The sequence below is a fragment of the Phragmites australis genome, chromosome 18, assembly GCF_958298935.1.
Source record: "Phragmites australis chromosome 18, lpPhrAust1.1, whole genome shotgun sequence".
NCBI classification, from domain to species: Eukaryota; Viridiplantae; Streptophyta; class Magnoliopsida; order Poales; family Poaceae; genus Phragmites; species Phragmites australis.
In genome coordinates, this window is record NC_084938.1 from 15,483,819 (window position 1) to 15,500,483 (window position 16,665).

Consider the following 16,665-nt stretch of genomic DNA (forward strand, 5'->3'; position numbering starts at 1 on the left):
TCAAAAATGCTTAATACTGTAGGAGAGTCAAAAGTTCTAAAAAATCAAATTGGAATCATTACTTTTCCCCTGTTATTTCATGAATTGACATTGAGAAAAGAGAAGAATCAATTTGTATCAGTCTATCTTTTATAAGAAAGTTGGTATCGGTCTATCTTTTCTCAGGAGGAGAATGGTGTTCACCACTTTTATAAGAAGGTAGGTATTTGTACTATTTTTAATGTTTTTTCAACAAATCATTGGCGGAATAATATACCACACATACAGGTGGTTTTACATTTTTCCCATTAGGGGGTAGAGAATCTTATTCCCTTCTCTTTCAACCCATATAACAGGCACAAAGTGCAGAGAAGGAAATTATTCTAAACTTGACATGTTAGCCCCTTGCCAGTTCATACAACATAAGGGTCATAAAACTCAAGAACAACAGATAATGCGTTGAAAATATAAGTGGACTTTGTCGGCAGCATTATTAAATGGACCATAGATTCTGCAAGAACATTTTATACACAGTGAGTATTTATTTCCAATACTGATTGCCATTGCCATAAGTGAACTTTTTTTTCTTTTCTTTTTGAAGCTACAATCGTTACTACATATGTTAGCAAAATCCTCAGGTAGAATTTTAGCCGGTAGGGGCCCCACAAGAACTCATTTGCAAAGGAGCAAACATAACCCAAATTTCCTATCAAATTGTGTTAACAAAATTGATGGGTAAATGATCGACAGCATAAGGTATTGGTTCTGTACTGGATGAACCAAATGAATGTAGTTAAGAGCTTTTGTAGCCTCACTATCACTAAGGTTAATGGTACTACAAAAATCTAAGTCAGATTTTCCTATTTGCAACAGCACTGTAAAATGAAGACCGCTTGTAGGATAATTCTTCAATGTTTTGCCACATGCATGCTTCTGAACCTACAAGAATTAGCACAATTATTCCACCAGAGTAGGGAAGATCACATGGGGGCACGGCAGATTGATATTGGGAAAATGTGCCAAATTTAGAAACCATAATAGCTACAATTCAAACAGGACCTGCTGCAACATGGGATAATTAAATGCGGAAAATTCGATGGCAATTTGCTTCAGGGAAATCCTATAGACAATCTTTCAAAAACCATCCTAGCACATCAAAATCTTGGTGGGAATTACAAGAGAAGCTCAATACAGGTAGCACATGAGATTTTCTTTTGAAAGGCAATCAAATTTTTGTCAAGCACTCAAGCTTCTTTCCAGACATTCTATATGCTTGCGATTTGCGAACAAGCTACTATCACACACTAGTAAGGTGAGCCAGAGCTATATCATAGTTCATAAAAAAGAACACAATTTACAGGTGCAAATTGCACATAAAAAGGACTCTAATTGAAGTAATTATTAACTCCAGATAAAGTTTATGGATTCCATGACTTCAGTCCAATGCTAACAAGCTTCATATACTTGACAAATTATTTTACTGGAGAGTGTCAATGAATTTCTTTTATCAAATGCATAGAAGTACTCAAAGAAACGGTCAAATTATAAGAAAAAAAAAATCAAACATGTTAACTAAGGACAGTAGACATTGCTCGAAGAAGGAAAAGGCAGCGCTGAATATTTTGTACCAAACTGTTCCTTTACTTGACATGGCAGTGCTGAGTAACCACATGACGTGATCTGCTCTCCCAATTCGTACACAGTAGCCGCATTGAAGCTGGGAATATCATCAGAATTGCTTGCCTTTTCTGATACCAGAGTAATAAAGAGTTTTATCCGGAGATACAATTCTTGGACAGGATATCCCGAGTTTGGACATAATTCTTGGACACGATATCCTGAATGCCAACACTACAAGAATGAGAACTGTTCAGCACTAAAAGATGGATTTCTGAGAGAAAAAAAGGTTTGCAGGAAACACCTACTTTTGTACCAATGTTGAAGATATCTTTAGTATCAGTGGATTTTTTTTTTAAGACAATGCAACTACTTGCATATCATACAAATTGAGCACAATCTGTTCAGGAGGTTAGCTGTGTATATTAATACTATTTCCTGTACATGACACTGTTCAAGCATGGGCATATGACAACATCTTTTGCCCGGTACACTTACGCCAGTTGTATTCACCAGTAATCTTCACATGAGCACTTGCCACCCTCAAACTTGTGCAAACAATTTGGATCCTTGATCAGTATCTGCCGTTTGTATTTCTCTGAAGCTAACTTGGCAAAGGTATGACAATGGCTACACATCCTTACGGTTTTTATTATCCGTATGCTTCTGGAATCAGGGGAGTTAGAAACCACAAAAGCAATTGCTAGCTTCTCACAATGGATTCCAGTTATTTCTTCCGTTTCATCTTCAAAATCTAGAGTTCCATTACCGTTGTTCAGCATTGAGAGTTCCATCTGAATCATCATCAGTTTTAGTTCAGCTACTGTATGCTCTAGGACAAATTTATCACCAGATGAGAATAAATAGACCTTGTTCTTAATTTCAACTGAACAACTATCAACCTCATCCAACTCTCTTCCTTTGTTGGGTACCATCATGTCTGGCACATCAACAAGCTTTCCAGTTAGATTTTGCAGACTGGAAACCAGCCATTGGATTCTAGGGCCTCTGGGCTCAATCACTGACAGCTCTCTTGCAGCCAAGTATACCAGCCTTACATTTCCATGAATTGTTGCTGCAGTAAGAAATGCCTCCCAGACTGCTGAACTGGGTGTCAGTGGCATCTCATCAATAAGCTCATATGCTTCTTGTAGTCTCCCTGAGCGGCCAAGAAGATCTACCATTGCTGCATAATGATCTGAATCTGGAGTTATGTTGTAATCGCAGCTCATACTAAAAAATATTTCTTTCCCTTCAGATACCTTTCCCTTGAGACCATAGGCCTTGATAACGGCAGTCAAAGTTGTATGATCTGGCAGCACGCCTTCTTGCTTCATTTGATAGAAGAGATCCAATGCTTCATTTGGAGAACCATGCAACAAGTGTGCAAGAATGATGCAATTCCAAGAAATGATGTTCCTTGACGAGTGCCTATCAAAAACAGCACATGCACCAGCAAGATTGCCAGATTTTGAGTATGCATTGATAAGTGCATTGGCAATTTTGCCATCCATTTCTAAGTAGTGGTGAAAAATACAGGCATGGATCTCCCGTACTTTCCAAACAGCAACTAGGTTTGCAAATGTTGGAATGATACTTAGGATTGTAACGTAGTCCAGTCTCACCAGAAGTGATTGCATCTGCCGGAATATTCTTAGGGCTCTATCAAAATGACCATTATGCACTGAACCAGCAATGAGTATGTTCCAAGAAGCTGTATCCCTTTTCACTCCGTAGCTTTCCATCATCTGGAATAGCTCAAAAGCTCTCTCATCATCACCATTTCGTATGTATCCTGAGATCATTATATTCCAGGTTATCACATTGCGCCGAACACCATCATTCTCCATCTTACAGAATAGCTCATATGCTTTGCCACAATAGCCCGCTTGTGCATACCCTGCAACCATTGAATTCCAGGAGAAGATATCCTTCTCGGGTATCTCATTAAATATTCTCCTAGCTGCAACTATTTCTCCACATTTTGCATACATGTCAACCAAGGAGTTCCCCGAGAGCACATTGTTAATACTCCGAACCTTAATGGTGTGGCAATGGAGCTCCATTCCCTGACACAGTAACTTCAAACTCGCACAAGCAGAGATGGCACTCGCAATCGTCATACCATTTGGTTCCACTCCAGCTAGACGAATCCGGATGAACCACTGAAGTGCTTCATCCCCTCTATCGCTGTGGACGAAACCTGACACAAGGCTAGTCCAGGTGACAACATCTGGAGCAACTCCAGACTCCTCCATCTGCTCCAGCAGCTCCATGGCCACATCAAGATCCCCAGACCTAGCGTAGCTCGAAATCAACGTATTCCATGTGACAACCCCAGGCTCCGTACCTTCGCACCTCATATCATCGAGCAGCCTCCGTGCCTCCTCCCACTCACCGGACCGGCAACACCCGAAGATCATGGAGTTCCATGTGCCCAAGTCCCGTTGCTCCATCTTCTCAAACAGCCAACGCGCACGCCCCAATTCTCCACACTTGACATACATCATCAGCACCGAGTTCCCAACGGGCACGTCCCTCACCCTTCCCATAAACCCTCTCCGGATAGCCATGGAATGCAGCGCCATCCCGAACTCCAGGTCCTCCACGTACGCCACGCCTGCAGAACCCGAGTAATCAAGAAGCTGTCCGGGATGACCCCTTCGCCTACCATGCGCACTGTAAGCACGATGACCTCGCTGTGCATCCCCCTAATGGCGTGGGCGCCAATCATGGCGGACCAGGCGAGCAGGTCCCCGAGGCTCATTCCGTCGAACACCTTGCGGGCGTCTCCCAGGCGCCTGGCGCAGGAGTGCATAGTGATGAACTTCGTCTCCGAGACGATAATGGGTTCTTTGCGCAGGGAAGCAGAAGGACCGGGCGGGTGGGTTCGTGGTTCTTGGAAGGGGGGCCGGATACTGTGGCGAGGAGCGTGGGAGCTGCTTCTTGGTTCTGGGAGCGGGGGCGGGAGGGGAGGAACCTGCGCGGACGCCATGATGGGTTCTTGAAGGCGACCATGGCGGGGTCTGGAGACGGGTTGGGGTGGGAGTTGTTGGGTTCTGGGGAGGAGAGGGTAAAGGAGCAGAGAGGAGCTCCACAATGGTTAAGATCATCGAAACGATTTCCGATCTGAATTTTTTTCCGAAGGAATTTTTTTTTAACGTTTCAACAGTTTGTTTTACGATTTCTGTCATAAAAAGATTTTTAAGGTTATTTCTTTTAAACCGTAATTTTTTTTTCTTTCACAAATCTCTTCGAATAAAAACGGTTGGAGATAAGAAAAAATAAAAGAATGAGAACGAGAAAAGAATAAAAAGAAACGAAATAAAGAGAATATAGTTAGGGATGAAGGAGAGGTTTTTAGAGCAGATCCGATCCTGATATTTCGGCGGTCCGATGCGAGATTAAAAATGAGATTCTATTATTAAATATAAATCATTCACATCTAATTTTTTTCAGTTTGACCGGCTCTGTTTGGGAGGGTTGGGTTTTGCGTGTTATCATCTTGCTTTCTTTGTGTTCTGTTTTTAGTGATTTTTTCAGCACACTGACTGACACTGAGGCCCGTATGCTTTGCCCTTAAACATGAGATTCGTTTCTTAGAAGGAAAAAATGCCAAATGCTTATCTATAATTTAAGCTACGCTACTTAAAACAGATCTCACTTCTCAGGATCACAGAAGCTCTCATAGAAAATCTCAGGATCACAAAATAAAAAAAAAAACATACCGTTCTTCGAGAACATTTCCAACTTTCTAACATAAGCAGCAGTGGAAATTGGAACTTAAATGACAGTAAGCAAATAAACGGCCCACCTGGTCATAAACACGCAAGGATTTTCAAACTTTCTAGCGGCAAATAAACAATTTATTATAAAGTGTTCTCATTATTCTAGATCCCACCTGGTTATAGACACGTGAGGATTTTCAAACTTTCTAGCGGCAAATAAACAATTTATTATAAATTGTTCCTATTATTCTTAAATAAACGTCGTTTAAAAATAACCAATATGTATTTTGGAGACCATCCAAAACAATGAGTAAAAAAGAAATAGAGGGAGTAGGGTGCATCGATACTCTAGAGGTGTAATCAAGTCGGCTTTACTCAGAATATAGGTAACCCCCTATGTGCTAGATATGAATACAATCAAGGATAGCGTGGTCGCGACTCGCGAATATGAGAGTGAATACGTATTGAACCAAATACGACAACAAATATCTAACCGGATATTACGTGAAAGCAAAGGTTAGCATGCATGTAGAAAGCGACTGTCTTAAGTTTTACCAAGCACAACTACATACCCACATCTGAAGTCACCGTATACAACTACAAATCCACATTCCACCTGAAAAATTCATTCGAATGACAGTTAGCAATTCCGTGTCTGGGTTATTTGGAGAAACAATGGGATTACATGGAAGATTCCTTTAAAATAAAACCAGGACTGCAGGAGAGTACCAATAGAACGTTTTAAGCATGCATCCAAGCAGAGGAATTAGATATCAAGTTTTGCAGGAAAGGATGAAAATTGGACTTAACCCATAAAACAAATGGGATGAAAATTGGACTTAGCCCATAAAACAAATGTAATGCATGTTTCTCGTTCCTAGTAATAATTTGTCAACACAAAAGCTGGTGAAAACGATTCACCACGTTCAAATGGTTCATCAGCATTCAATATGCCCACTTACATTGTGGCCCAGGTCCAGCATGTCAACCTCACATTCTCAAAATAATGGTGCTTTCCGTTTTAGAAAGATGGAAAATGGCTGATGAGTTCTTTTTAAAAGAAAAAAACAAGCTAATGTTGAATACAAAAAATATAAGATAGCATAACCTAGCATCAAAATAATTTCCATACATTCCTTCGGTCATTACATGCTGAAACAGAAGCAGGCAACTAGAGAACCGCATATAACTCCAGTAAATATTCTGTCCACAAGCTTCTATAACAAAAATATGAGAAACAAGCGCAGCCAAGTTAGCATTCCAGGGGTCTTCTGCCTTCCAAGAAGCCAACGAAGATGAAGGGCTTTGATGCGGCACACAACTGTAGTTGAATTCATTGGTTACCAACATTACGGCCGCCATATCCTCTGCCTCGCCGAGGAGGCTGCTGCTGCTGAACACGTCGCTGCTGGTTAAACTGACGGCCTGGGGCAGGATTTGCCTGCTGCTGTGGCATGGTCCTCATCCTCTGCACCTTCATTTGCGCAAAGAGCGCATCCATTGTCCTCGGTGCCTGCTTCTGCACCTCCTTGCCCTAGAAGTAGATTAAGAAGGTCAAATTGTTATTTATCAGCTGTGATGAGAAAACTAACAGAAGGACAGGAACAATGCAACAAACATTAAACGATCAGATCTTTTTCATTTATCATGCAACTTGTTAAAAAAAAGATGAAATATGAAATAGCGTTAATCTTACAAGGTCTTGAAATTACTATGGCTTCTAATGAGGTGACAGTGGGATAATATTACAAAAAGGTGGATGAAATTATGCAAGAAAACTATAGTCAATATGAATAAGAGTAGATCGCTAAAGTAAAAAGGGATAGATGACAACAAAAATGGTTTTCCACGAAAAGTCACTAATTTGATAAACGAAATGATCATCTACATCCAAAACAACTTGTGCACCAGATACAGCACACTGGGTGAAAAAATACTTTTACAAGCCAATTGATCTTATTTACTCTAAAGTTTGGCATAGTCCATACCTTGCCATTCTGAAAAGCATCACCAACAGGCCTCCTCTGCACTAAGGTACTCGCACTGCATCCAGATAAAAACATTAGCGTCTCACATGAGCAGGAGTTAGCTCAAGCATCAAGTACCAAGAATCATATGCAACAGAGGACCAACAGCCAGACTGTTTTCTGAGCATGTGTGCTTCATATTGAGGCAAAGTAAACTCACCATGCCCCCCTCAAACAAGGATATGCTTTAAGTGAAGTCAGGGTGTACATACCATGCTTTGAAATAAAATCAAACAGAAACAATAAAGTGATCACTGCAACTATATAGTGCATCCTCTTGGTTCATAAGGCCCTCAACATTCTAGACTGTTTACCTCCACCCAAATCAGAACACACATGGTTCAACAATGTCCCAATTGACAGGATTTATTAATCGATTGAACCGATAAACTCAAGTTACGTCATTAACAAGTACGACCATTGATCCAGAACCAACACAAGGGCACACAAGGAATCATGAAAAGAGATTCCATCAGTTGACCTTGAAAAGATAACATCCATACAGCTCAGCATACTGGGAGAACTCTTAACAAGAAAAATCATGAGATACCACGATTTACTCTCTTCCAGTTGAACTGCAGGTATGCATTGCAAATATCTTTGTGGGACCAGGTGAGCAATGGGAAGCATACAAGACTTGGTGAGTAAAATCCACTAAGAGGGCGCTCAAAACAAGGCATGCCACTATGGATATAACCAACTGGTAAATAAGAACAGCAGCATAATTTACTCCCCGGAAGCAGCATACCACAAATTTGCCTGTGAGCAGACACTACCGTAGATTCACACTGCTCTCATGCAAACAAATAAAGTCGAGCATCTGCACCAAGGAGCATGGTCACAACCAATTCCATGTCAGGCATATTCAACCCATACCAAGCATCTGGATGACCAGTGGTATGAGATGCTAGTGATCACCACATCTCCTTCCTACCACGAAGACGACAAGCAAAATTAAGTACCCTCACAAACACTTAATGCCAACCCCAAAAGAGCACTTGTCCAACAGCTACAGATTACATCATATATTGCATTATTGAATGTCAGGCAACAGCAGATGCATATCCGGGGTGCTCCAGCAGTTTCACAAATTTGACCAGCTCAACCAGAACAAATGCAACTGCCAAAACTTGTAGTGAAGGATTAAGGCTCTGAAGTAACTGTGCAATGCAATATGATCGGCCTGGATTACTTAAACTTTATTCAGTGCATATTTGTAGCCGTTCAACCGAAAAAACAGGCCTTGTGCCACAAGAATATGAAGTTGATTGTTCTTTAAACTTGTGTGTGCATATAGCAATGGAATACCAGTAGCAGAGAGGTTAAGACAGTTCCATGCAAACACCAGCATCATAATCATTCTGTCCATCTAACCCAAGGTGCATGAGGCAATAAATTTAGCGAGCCCTTGAATGCAGTAAACCTTCTCATAAGCAATAAGAGAACTGTTGTTTACCTGTTCATAATGTTTTATTGAGATGAATCATTAGTGTGGCTACAAAAGGGGGGGGGGGGGAAGCAGCACAGAGATTGGTTGATACCTTGGCTTGTTCCATCTGACAGCCCTGTTGTTGTGCATTGGCATAGCAGCAGCCTTCTTTGCAGCCTGCTTTGTAGCGGGGAACTGATTTCCACCAAGATTTGACCTCCTTTGTGCAAGAACCCCCTAAACACCCAAAAACACCATTAAAAAATGCAACATGAAGCAAGCTGCAAAACACTAACTTAGTGGCACTGCAACATACTTGTCTTATGGATGATCTAGATTCTATAAACCGTTGAACCCTGGCATTCCCTTGATTAGAGTTGCCATTCTGGAATGGATGTTTCTTGATCTGTCATAATAAAATGAAGGGTGATTAACAAACTTCCATTGGGTGGTAACAAGTGCAAGGACCATGAAATACTTGAACAAATCAATATGTTTACCGGCTGTCTAGGGGGTTTCTTGCCTCCAGGATTATTTTTCTTTGACATCTTGATAATATCCTCTGCATAAACACATAAGGAAGTCCATGAGCTGAATCAACCTTGAAATATGAATTAACATCCTTAAATAAAAAAAGCATACCCAAAGTCATGTCCATCTTTTTCTCAGTAAAAGCAATAGCTTCAGCTGTGATTGGCAGTGATTCCATCTCTGTATGAACAAATAGAAAAATTAGAGTACGAAAACCTATCACGATTCCGAGCAGAAATTATAACAATCTTGTGCAACATACAGCTTGTCATTCAGCTAAGAGGTAGCACTGAAAATCAGCAAAAAGTTAAACTTGCAAGAAGTTCACACACACAGCATAGCAAGTCCGAGCCAAAGAAGATATTTGCGTCCAATTAAACAATAGCAATGGCATACTTCTTATGAGCAAAAAAACAACCACAACCATAACCTTAATGGCACCACTTTCATACACGATAACGATAGTTGATAAAGTAGCATGAGAAATGAAACTGAGGTAAATGAGCACCACAAATCCATTACATCTGGACCTGAACAAATATGCCCAGAAAGGAAATTTGTTGGAAGAAGGACCAACTAGACTAAATGAGGAACACCGGAAAAAGAAACTATTACCAGGTGGCAGGTGTTAGCTTCTATCTAATCATTTACCCGCACAACAGTTCTTTCAGCCTAAACAGCCCCTTTTGCATACTAACAACGGTGACAGCAACAAGTTTACACCGCAAAAATTGAAACTAAGTGGTGCAGACGAACAACACAAACCTATTCAATCAAAATCTCCAACGAGGCAAGGGAGTAAAAAAAAAAAAAATCTTCAACGAAACAAGCTGATTCGCAAGAACTGCAGCCAATTCCAACTACGAAACCGCAGTGCCCTGGCTCTGACAGAACCACGACATCCTAATCGAATCCAACAACCAGCACACTCGCAGCTGACCGAACCGCCGACGCAAAAAGCAACCCCTCCGCGACGCTAGAGCCTAGATGTAATAGGGGGCAACAATAACCGAGAGCAGCCGCGCGATCCTACACCTTAAGCCCCCGCGGGCTTCAACGCGGCCAAGCGCCGCCGAAGCCTCGTCGATTCGAGAAGAGGGGAGGGGAGAGGAGGCGAGAGCTTACCGGATCCAGGCGGTGAATGACGGAGAGTGGGGCAGCGCGGCGGTGGGCGATCCCGCGAGCTCGCGGCGGGACGACGGTCGGGGAGCTAGGGTTCGGTGGTCGGCCTCTCGTGCGGTGCGCCCGGGTCGATGGCGCCGGCCGGATGGGGGGAGTGGTGAACTTTGGAGAGGATTTCTGGCGACGAGGGTGGTATATACGCTGCGGCGGTTTGGTGACAGGCGGGGGGGGGTGGGGGGAGGGGGCGAAACCGGACGTCGGTTTGTCGTGCATGTAGATTCGTGCGGTTTTGATGATGAGGTCATGCTAGCATACTGATTCCGCCGCACTGGGGATCTTGTTCAACTTGATGGGCCGTCCTGGTTTCGACCGTGCTCGCATACTTCGATTTTTTTTTCTATATTTTTTTTTTGGGCAGAACTAGGCGGCTGATTACAAAACTGTAGTCGTGTGATTTTACATTAGATAACGTGCATGGCCCACACGCAATTTTGGCAAATTTTAGTATAGCTGCAATTCAAACACTATTTTCGTCCATGTGTTTTGGTATTGTCTACTAATGGGTATAGCTGCATTTCAAACATCATTATTTTATCTTTGTTTTCGCATTACCATGTTTTTGGTGTTGCAAATCAAACATGCCTATAGTCGATATTCTAAAAAGAGATATATGGTTCGTATTCTTGTTTTGTGTTAGCGTTGCCCAAATGACACCGCCATATATTTGTCCCGTCACCAAGGACCCATGTAAAACTCCCTCCCCGTCTTCGAATCACTTTGTTTTACACAGTTGGACATTTACGCCTGAACAGACCCAAACAACTGCTACATGACTTTGAGCTTGTATACTTGTCGAACTTCCGGCAAATTACATTGCAAGGCTGCCCGGGCGAGAGGGGCAAATTAATTAACTAAGAGTACATATCGATCGTTTTTATTCAACTAATAAAACTATTTTTTAATTAAATATGTTTCAGAAAACTAGTATTATTAGTTGAAGTAATAAGCGTCGATGAATACTTAGATTAATTAATTTGCATCCCTAGTCAGGGCTGTATCTTGGGGTATGCGAGATGAGCGATGGCATATACCCCAACTAGATCAGGGCCTCTAATTTTATGATTAGTGTGTGAATGAGTTGATAAACATTAAATTAAGAAGTATATGGTATTGAATAAGAAAAAAATGGAAAGATTTCTAAGAGGAGAGAAACTCTTTGACACATCTCAAATTATTGACACTCATACATATGTGTCCATATAAACAAGGGGATGACTTAATATTTGTTTCTCATGCTATCTTTTATCATTATTTTCTAGCCGCAGCAAGCTTCTACAATAAATACATTATTTTCTGCTGTTTTTTATAACATTTCTCTTGGTTTGATTACCAATGAGCTTAACCTAACAATTATGTATAGCAACATTATGAATGAATTTGTTTTTTCCTGTATTACAAGTCATAATTTACTAATGGAGGTAACTGGTCTACAATTGAATATGGCTAATTAGGCCGGTCCGAGACACGATACTGTAGGCACAGTCCAAGTACAACACGGTCCGAGGGTAGGTGGGCCGTGCCTAGGCCGACGCCTCGCTAAGATATGCCGGCACGGCACAACCCGGTTTAGATAGGCTAGCACGAGCACGGCCTGCTGCCTTGCCCTGCCGCCTGAACGCCCTGCCTCGTCGTCGTGCCTCTGCTATCTAGTCGCCTCGCCCCACCGCTCGATCACCTCGCTCCGCCCGCCACCCAACCATACTGTAATAGTACCCGGGTCGTACTGTGGACCGCACCTCCAATACGTGGATCGACACGACATGACCCGTTAATCTTAACGGACCTATCAGATCAAGCCGTAACCGGGCCGGCCCGACAAGCTCATTTGATCATCTCTAGTCTACGCTCTAGAATTTTTGTCGTTGGATTTTGCACATGATGATCATTACAACATTGCATACGTAACAAAGCCTTGGTGGAAGGGAAAAATAAAATAGATGTAACGGTATAAATTTTGTTTTAGAACAGGGCCCAAAACTCCACGGTACGGCCCCGACGGTTGCCTATACGGCCTTGCGCCTATGGAACACGGTAGTGTTACAGCAGATACACGTACTGACGTACACCAGCTTGGCCGATGAACTCGAGGCGCATGCAGCACAAGCACGCCGTCGTCTCGCAGCGGAGCCACATATGGGTAGCTAGCCGCTGCCGCTCTCGAGGACGCGCTTGATCTGCGCGCGCTGGCGGCGCGTGAGCCGCTCCGGGAACACGACGTCGAACCGGATCCTGAGGCTGCCGCGCCGGCCGGGCTCGCGCGGCATGGGCATGCCCTCCATCGGCACCACCAGCTCGTAGCCCGGGCGCACCACGGGCGCGTCCTCCTCCTCCTCCTCCTCGCCGCCGGAGCCGCCCACGTCCATGGCCAGCTCGCGGCCGTCGAGCGCGGTGAGGACTACGACCGTGCTGCCCAGCGCCTCAGCGAGAGTGATCCGGGCCTCGGCCACCAGGTCGTTTCCGTCGCGGCGGTACACGGCGTGGGGCTTCTCGTCGACGACGAAGACCAGGTCGGCGGGGAGCTGGTTCCACTGCTGGTTTCCCTTGCCCGGGAACGTGATCTTCGTGCCCTTCTTCCACCCCGGCTTCACCTCGATGGACAGAATCTCAGACTCCGTCTTCATCCTCCTATGTTACGTACAATGATTTTACAAACCAATAATCAAATTTGGAACAAAGTTCAGTAAATAGTGGCCAAAAAATGTTGCAATTCAACACATTTTCTAGAACAACACTCTGAAATCAATGTATTATCGAAACAATCGTGTGATTTTCTAAACAATTAGACATACGACAATCCTCAATACCTCTGAACATGCATTCCAGTACTTAACAAAATCACGAAAAAGTAAAAAAAGAAAAAACTTAGTAAACAGCTGGATCTATGCGTAACCTCGGAAAAAATAAATAAATCAATTTGAATTAAACACATTTTACCTATATATGCTGAAATTTGAATTTGTATCTTTCAAAAAATACACTGAATTCCATCTACTTTTTTCATCTCTTATTGAGATACATTTTTTAATCTGGTTGATAATTTTCACGAAATCTCAAATTTCATTTGAATGTTGAACATAGCAAAGCTAATATATGAAACCTTACCCGCTGGCGTCAACGACGTTCCGGGAGATCCTCATCTTCTTGGTGACGCCCACGTACAGCTCCTCCAGGGTGCACGCCAGCCTGCTCTCCACTGGTGGCGGTGGCGGCGCCATGGTCGACGCCGCGCCACCGCTGGCGCTCTGGTCGCCGCGGTACGCCCGGCCGAACCCGCCGTCCCACTCTGGTGGCGGCGGCGGCGGCTGCCTGCCGCCGCGCGCGTTGCCGGCACCGCCGCCGGTCATGTTGCTATACGTGAACGGCGTGCTCCCGAAGAACTCGGCGAAGATGTCGTCCGCGCTGCCGGGCTGCGGCACCGCGCCGCTTAGGCCCTCCTCCCCGTACTGGTCGTACACCGCTCTCTTGTCGGCGTCGCTGAGCACCTGATCAATCGACACGCGCGAGTGATTCGATCATTTGCCGTGTGATCAATTGTAAAAGTGAGAATTTTTTTGAGCAAATCTGCTTCTCATGCAACAATAAAAGCGCCGTGGACGTACGTTGTATGCCTCGGTGATTTCCTTGAACCTGGCCTCGGCGTCTGCCTTGCTGGCGGGGTTCTTGTCGGGGTGCCAACGCATGGCCAGCCGCCGGTAGGCCCTGCGGAGGTCGTCGTCGGTGGCGCCCCGGTCGACATTAAGGATCTCATAGTAGTCCGTTGATCCCATCGTCGGCCCTCCGCCGGCGACGAAGATGCATGACAAGGAACAACGACGACGGTCTAACCCCACCGGCGAATCAACGGCTTCACCCGAACTGATCGATCACCAGAGAAAATGGGAGATGAACGAGACCAACGCCAGCGTCAGAGCTCGCCAGAGGAAGAGGAGGCTCCTCAGCTTGAAAGCACAGAACATCTGATCGATGGATCGAGATGAAAGGGATCGATCAAGAGATCGAAGAAGGTCCGTAGTGTTTGCAATCTTCTTAAGGCCAGAAAAGGATGGCAGATTAGCTAACGTTCGTGTTCCTATCTGCTCTGTCTTTTTTTTAGATCTGCTCTGTTCTTTATTTGGCATGCGCGAGGAGGAAGGGTAAAGAATAGTGGAAGAAACACGTGGAAATATGTACACGTTTTCATTTCCCCATGGTTAAAAGGGCGGGCCACATGACTCGGTAAAAGCATAGTCTTGTTTGGTGACATTATGTTCCGAATCCTAGTATTTAGTACAAATTTGAATTAATCCTAAAAATCCATAAAGTGACCCCTCCTCTTAAAAGGCTAATGAAAAGGATATGCAACTGTCTTGTGGTATTCCCCATAGCATCACTATGGCGACGCTATATTGTTATGGATGTAATCCGCTTCTTGCCACACCGACGCCACGGCTCCGCTATGTTTGGCGCTCGCCAAAGCGTTGTGACATCCCAGTGGCACCTCTTTGGCGTCATGTGGCGACCACTCGACTAGTGGCAGCGCAATAGGCGGTGGCCAAGTGTGCATACCTTTAGTTGGGTCTAAAAAAAATTTCAAATTTTTTTTTTACCAGAGCCTACCTACCTGATCACCCTCAATATTCACAAAGTCATGTTATATTCGCTTGTATGCGGCAACCAATACTCGAACTCAAAACCTCACAGCCTGTACGTACGCATACCCTTTCTAACCATCTCAACTATCGTCCGTTCGTGAATATAGTAGTAAAATAAATCATTTTGACATCTTCTGACTGAATGTTTGAATAGCTATTTGGATATCTAAATGATTTTAAATAAAAAAGTGATCAACAACAAAGTTGTAGATCTCGTCGAGAGCTACAGTTTTCATATAAAGTTTTTCCCTATCCGACATCGTGTGAAAAAGTTATGAATTTTTTAATGTGAACTGTCATTGACCACTGCTACAACTTATTATAATTATTTGGGCATTTAAATGACCTCAAATTAAAAAAAAATTAACTACAAAGTTGTAATCTCATCGAGTACTACAATTTTCATATAAGGTTTTTCCCTATTCGACTTCGTGTGGAAAAGTTATGAATTTTTTAAGATGATTTGTGACAGTAGCCATCATCAGTAGCGGTTCGTGGCTAGAACCGGTACTGATGTATCAGTACCAGTTCGTGTCTAAAATCGATACTGATATAGTCACTATCAATATCGGTTTCAACCAAGAATCGGCACTGATAGTGACTATCAGTGCCGGTTCTTATCTACTCAGCTGTTGTTCGCGCGTGAGAGTTTAATAACCGGCACTGATATATCTTCAGTACTGATTACTATTGAACCGGCACTGATAGTATGCTATATATGTGGTGTTGTATAGTAGTGTCTGTTTCGCCGTCCGTGCAAATCATGTATGAACATTCTTGAAAAGCAGAATGGATGAGGATACATGTGCAAATCTTGGTAAACACAATTTGAAGGAAGAACACACGTTCTGCCACGGCCATTGTGGGAGCTCGTCCCGGGGGTCAGTTGAGTAGATTATTTTTCCAGTGTGAATGTTTTCGGCAAACTGGAGTTGAAATTTCCCCATTTGAAAGTGTTCAAATCCGAGTTGACTCTTTGATTCTTATCCAGTTGGAAGTTTCCAAATCGGAATTGAATCGTCTCTATGCGTCAAATCTTCTCGAATTGAGAGTTTTCAATGCCGAGTTCCCCGTCGGTGTTGAAAGTTTACCATTTTCGGGATGGGTTGCTTTTTTTGGCTACCGTGCTCTAATGCTCGCTGCTTATTCTCCTGCTGCTAGTTGATGTGCTCAATCGTTCGACGGATGGGGTAGCGGGAGTTGCTATGCAGGCGGGAGGAGGTGGCCCAATGGGTGGGAGGCAGCAAGGAGCTGGGAGGGCGATGGCCACGAGCTCCCAAATTTGCAGCTGGCTGCGAGCCCATGCCTGCCCGATCAAGGATGCTCAGGGGTCTGAAATTAAGCTGCAACACTCCAGGTGAAAAACCTGCAAGAAATCCAATTGGAAGTTTCTGAGTAATATATGTAGTGTTGAATTTAGTTGAAAGCTATTTTTTTAGTTTGAAGTTAGGGGAATGTATCGCTGAAAGTACAACTTCCATTTCAATGTTGATAACTTTGCAGTTGAATTTAATTTTCCAGACTGGGAATTGGAGGTAGTG

The 16,665-nt window shown here is 43.5% G+C and overlaps 3 protein-coding genes across 5 annotated transcripts; all 3 read right to left on the reverse strand.

Annotated features, from left to right (window-relative positions):
* Nucleotides 1-654: 654 nt before the first annotated feature.
* Nucleotides 655-4,698, reverse strand: LOC133899705 (pentatricopeptide repeat-containing protein At1g19720-like). Of its 3 annotated transcripts, none has more exons than XM_062340746.1 (3): nt 1,905-4,698; nt 1,608-1,817; nt 655-918 (listed from the first exon to the last, which is right to left on the reverse strand). In XM_062340746.1, the coding sequence occupies exon 1, from the start codon at nt 4,182-4,184 to the stop codon at nt 2,106-2,108; it is 2,079 nt and encodes a 692-aa protein (XP_062196730.1). In that variant the 5' UTR covers nt 4,185-4,698; the 3' UTR covers nt 655-918; nt 1,608-1,817; nt 1,905-2,105. The 3 variants fall into 3 exon arrangements, with proteins under 3 accessions (XP_062196730.1, XP_062196731.1, XP_062196729.1); XM_062340747.1 differs by having other exon boundaries at nt 1,624-1,830; XM_062340745.1 differs by having other exon boundaries at nt 1,608-1,830.
* A 1,704-nt stretch (nt 4,699-6,402) lies between these two features.
* Nucleotides 6,403-10,656, reverse strand: LOC133899130 (uncharacterized). The gene is made up of 7 exons (XM_062340077.1): nt 10,437-10,656; nt 9,423-9,491; nt 9,281-9,342; nt 9,097-9,186; nt 8,893-9,017; nt 7,313-7,367; nt 6,403-6,858 (listed from the first exon to the last, which is right to left on the reverse strand). Exons 2-7 carry the CDS (start codon nt 9,487-9,489, stop codon nt 6,658-6,660), a joined length of 600 nt encoding a protein of 199 aa, XP_062196061.1. The 5' UTR covers nt 9,490-9,491; nt 10,437-10,656; the 3' UTR covers nt 6,403-6,657.
* Nucleotides 10,657-12,634: 1,978 nt separating this feature from the next.
* LOC133898563 (uncharacterized) lies at nt 12,635-14,260 on the reverse strand. Its single transcript, XM_062339272.1, has 3 exons — nt 14,093-14,260; nt 13,596-13,975; nt 12,635-13,118 (listed from the first exon to the last, which is right to left on the reverse strand). The coding sequence occupies exons 1-3, from the start codon at nt 14,258-14,260 to the stop codon at nt 12,635-12,637; spliced, it is 1,032 nt and encodes a 343-aa protein (XP_062195256.1).
* Between the last annotated feature and the right edge of the window lie 2,405 nt (nt 14,261-16,665).

Excerpts from the sequence above, each read along its gene's own strand:
- LOC133899705 (XM_062340746.1), bottom strand. The coding sequence starts at position 4,184 with ATGGCGCTGCATTCCATGGCTATCCGGAGAGGGTTTATGGGAAGGGTG.
- LOC133899130 (XM_062340077.1), bottom strand. The coding sequence starts at position 9,489 with ATGGAATCACTGCCAATCACAGCTGAAGCTATTGCTTTTACTGAGAAA. Across the intron at positions 9,343-9,422 it reads AAAGATGGACATGACTTTGG|AGGATATTATCAAGATGTCA; the intron begins GTATGCTTTTTT and ends GTGTTTATGCAG. Across the intron at positions 6,859-7,312 it reads ATGCTTTTCAGAATGGCAAG|GGCAAGGAGGTGCAGAAGCA; the intron begins GTATGGACTATG and ends ATCTACTTCTAG.
- LOC133898563 (XM_062339272.1), bottom strand. The coding sequence starts at position 14,260 with ATGGGATCAACGGACTACTATGAGATCCTTAATGTCGACCGGGGCGCC. Across the intron at positions 13,976-14,092 it reads AAATCACCGAGGCATACAAC|GTGCTCAGCGACGCCGACAA; the intron begins GTACGTCCACGG and ends TCGATTGATCAG. Across the intron at positions 13,119-13,595 it reads AACGTCGTTGACGCCAGCGG|GAGGATGAAGACGGAGTCTG; the intron begins GTAAGGTTTCAT and ends TACGTAACATAG.